This window comes from Vitis riparia, chromosome 13 (genome assembly GCF_004353265.1).
Source record: "Vitis riparia cultivar Riparia Gloire de Montpellier isolate 1030 chromosome 13, EGFV_Vit.rip_1.0, whole genome shotgun sequence".
Classification (NCBI taxonomy): domain Eukaryota; kingdom Viridiplantae; phylum Streptophyta; class Magnoliopsida; order Vitales; family Vitaceae; genus Vitis; species Vitis riparia.
The window spans coordinates 13,158,603-13,161,551 of record NC_048443.1 but is presented as its reverse complement, the minus strand read 5'-3'; the positions used below and the strand labels follow the sequence as shown (position 1 = coordinate 13,161,551).

General features: G+C 38.3%; 1 protein-coding gene across 1 annotated transcript; it reads left to right on the top strand.

Moving 5' to 3' along the window:
• The first annotated feature begins 742 nt into the window (after positions 1–742).
• LOC117928939 (inactive protein RESTRICTED TEV MOVEMENT 2) lies at positions 743–2,720 on the top strand. Its single transcript, XM_034849081.1, has 2 exons — positions 743–912; positions 1,371–2,720. Exons 1-2 carry the CDS (start codon positions 771–773, stop codon positions 2,582–2,584), a joined length of 1,356 nt encoding a protein of 451 aa, XP_034704972.1. The 5' UTR covers positions 743–770; the 3' UTR covers positions 2,585–2,720.
• Positions 2,721–2,949: the final 229 nt, after the last annotated feature.

The following is a 2,949-nucleotide window of genomic DNA, read 5'->3' as shown; positions in this document are numbered from 1 at the left end:
AATTATGAAAATTTTTTAAAAATATTGGTTATAATTATGGTTTCGAAGAACCCAAGATTTTTACCTTATCCCTTTTAAAAAAATGTGCTCCAATAGGCAATATTTATTTTATTTAAATATTTAAAATAAATATTTAAATATTGAAACTTTATTTAAACATATTTGGGATTAGTGGGAACTCTCCCTAATCCATTTCTTTGCTTTCAAAGGAGAATCCCATTGCTTCATTTGGAGGAAACTGTTTCCTCAGATATTGGTGGGGCCCATTCTTATATTTTGATAAAATTAAATAAAATTTCGACCTTATTCTAAAAACATAATATATTTAAAAATAAATTTAAGATGTTTTCGGTTATTTTCATAGAATATTTCTAACAACAATTGAAAAAAATTAAGAATACTTTGAAAACTTTTGCAATGTACAAAAGGGTACAATATCTTCATGGATAAGGTCGAGAATTATTTTTTATTGCTTAAAATAATTGAGAATTATTTATGTAAGTCTTGCAATGTAAACCAAAAAGTTTTTTCAGAACTTTATTCGAATTTAAGACTTGAGGGCAAAAAATTGAACTTTGACACGCCTGGAAATTAAGGAGTAGAGGGCAAACAAGGAACTTCAACTTTATCCTCACAAGAAGTTACACCTCATGCATGACTTGAGGATACGAAAAAAGAATATCATTGTCATTAATAAGGTATCCGAATACCCACTTCTAAGATACAGTAACCAGCACACCGAGAAAATTAAAGATAAACAAGGGACCAAAATGTTTACGCCGCAACGACCCCCCCGTGGATCTACCACCAGCCGTTCACGACCTGCGCTGCGCCAGGTTTATCAAGAGTTGCAGCCCACTTCCGAATGGAAACAAGAAGAAGGAAGTGCTGTTCTAGTTGTTCATGTTCCTGGTTCGTATAAGTCTATTTATTATTTGTTTCATTCATCCAATTGCCACCAATAGCCTATTTAGATTGTGTATTTTACAATTTCTATATTTATTTGTCCTCAATAATTAACATGTTGTCGTGTTTCCGTTGTTGTTTCCTGCATAACTTCAACATATTTACATGCATCCGGGTTAAGAATTTGTTTGATTATGAGAAGTGGTTGTAACATTTTTACTATCTAAAAAGTATTAAAAATATAATTAGAACTTAAGTTGAATTGAGTCTCGTATATACTTGCCTGGGTGAATTGGGATGAATTGGTTATAGTTAGTCATCATCCTAATGTTTTTTTCCCTTCTCCTAAGCTCTGGCCAAGTATAGGTCTCAAACAATAGGTGCTGTAACTGTTGGTTGATTTGCAAGAGGAGAGATGATGAAGAGCTCTTCCAATATTGACATGCTTTTCCCCCTGTTTCCAGGTTTTACCAAGGAGCAAGTTGGGATTCAATTACAAGGCATGGACAGGCTCAGGGTTCGTGGAACGCGCCCATCTCAGCCCAACACATGGATCCGTTTCGATAAGGCTTTTCCTATTCCAGAAGATTGTACTACAAGTGGTATTCAAGCCATGTTCGGGAATGGGATTCTTTATGTTACATTCCAGAAGAAGACGAAGAATATTGCGCAAGTTAGTCCCGAAGAAAAGCAGGCCAAACCAACAGAACAAAGAGATGAGAAGGATTCCCAACTTCCAAGCCCTCGAGAAGTATCACCGCCCAGTGCTTCAACCAGTGGTGGTGAGGGGAAACGCGAGGAAGCTCCCAGCAAGCTAAAGTCTGAAATGGATCAGGAGAGTGACCTAAAACAAACAATTTCAACCACTCAAGGCAAGAGCCAAACAGAAGCAAAGAGTACGGAAGCTCCGACCAAGCTAAAGTCTCCAGAGGATGAAGACGCCAATCTTAGAAAAGCAAGTACTTCAAGCCTTGGAGACAATATCGGAACAGACGCAAACAATGTGGAAACTCTGAGCTCCAAGAAAGAACAAAGCAATAAGGCAAAGGCCGAAAAGGGTGGAGAAGATCAACGAGCAGAAAAAAGTACAAGTGAGGGGTCCAAGAATGCTGAGAATGTTGTTGAAAAAGCCACCCCAGGCGAGGTAAGAGGCAAAACAAATCAAGATGATATGGAGAAGCCTACTGCAGCGGAAAAGTCAGAGGAGGCTTTGGGAAAGGCTCTTGATCAGAAGCAAACTGAAAGCAGTGAGAAGATAAGCAAAGAATCAAAATTGACGGCTGAAAGCAGTGCACAGAATGCTTTGGGAAAGGCTCTTGATCAGAAGCAAACCGAAGGCAGTGAGAAGCTAGGCAAAGAATCAAAAGTGACGGCTGAAAATGTTATTCAGAAGAGGGTAGGAAAGGAAAAGATTGATGGACCTGCAGATAGTCTAGATCAAAAGGCTGCAACTGAGAAATACAGCAATGCCACAAAGATAGGAAGGACAACAAAAAAGGTAGTCGATGGATATAAATCTGGGAAATACAAGCAGATCGTGAAGGACTTTATAACCCCCAAGGCTGAGGAAGACAGAAAATTGTTGTTGAATATGGGTGTGGCAGCCCTGGTAATTGTGGCACTTGGCGCTTATATGACCTACACCCATTGGCCTTCTGAAAATCTCAAGAAGCAGTAAATGTTGATCTCGAAGTTGTAATGCATTTCCCTTGGATTGTCATAATGTTGTATCGTTTGTATATTTCTATCCACTCTGTGAAGTAAATTGGCATTGAATCAATGCTTGAAAAATGGTTGAATATTGTTTATTTCCATTCCCATGACAAGGGAAACCATGGTTTGCTTGGAAATTAGAAAGGAATAAGATCGTATAAAAGATTTTATGGGACTTGTGAGTGTTTAGTTAGGTTGGCAATTCCGGACAAAATTCCTAAGTGTCCCCTAACTCGGCTTTCCTATTCCTATTCGGACTACTTGACTTTGAAGACTAAGACTTTGCTAAGAGGCCGAGGTATGTAGCTGAGTGTGTGGTGATTGGATGTG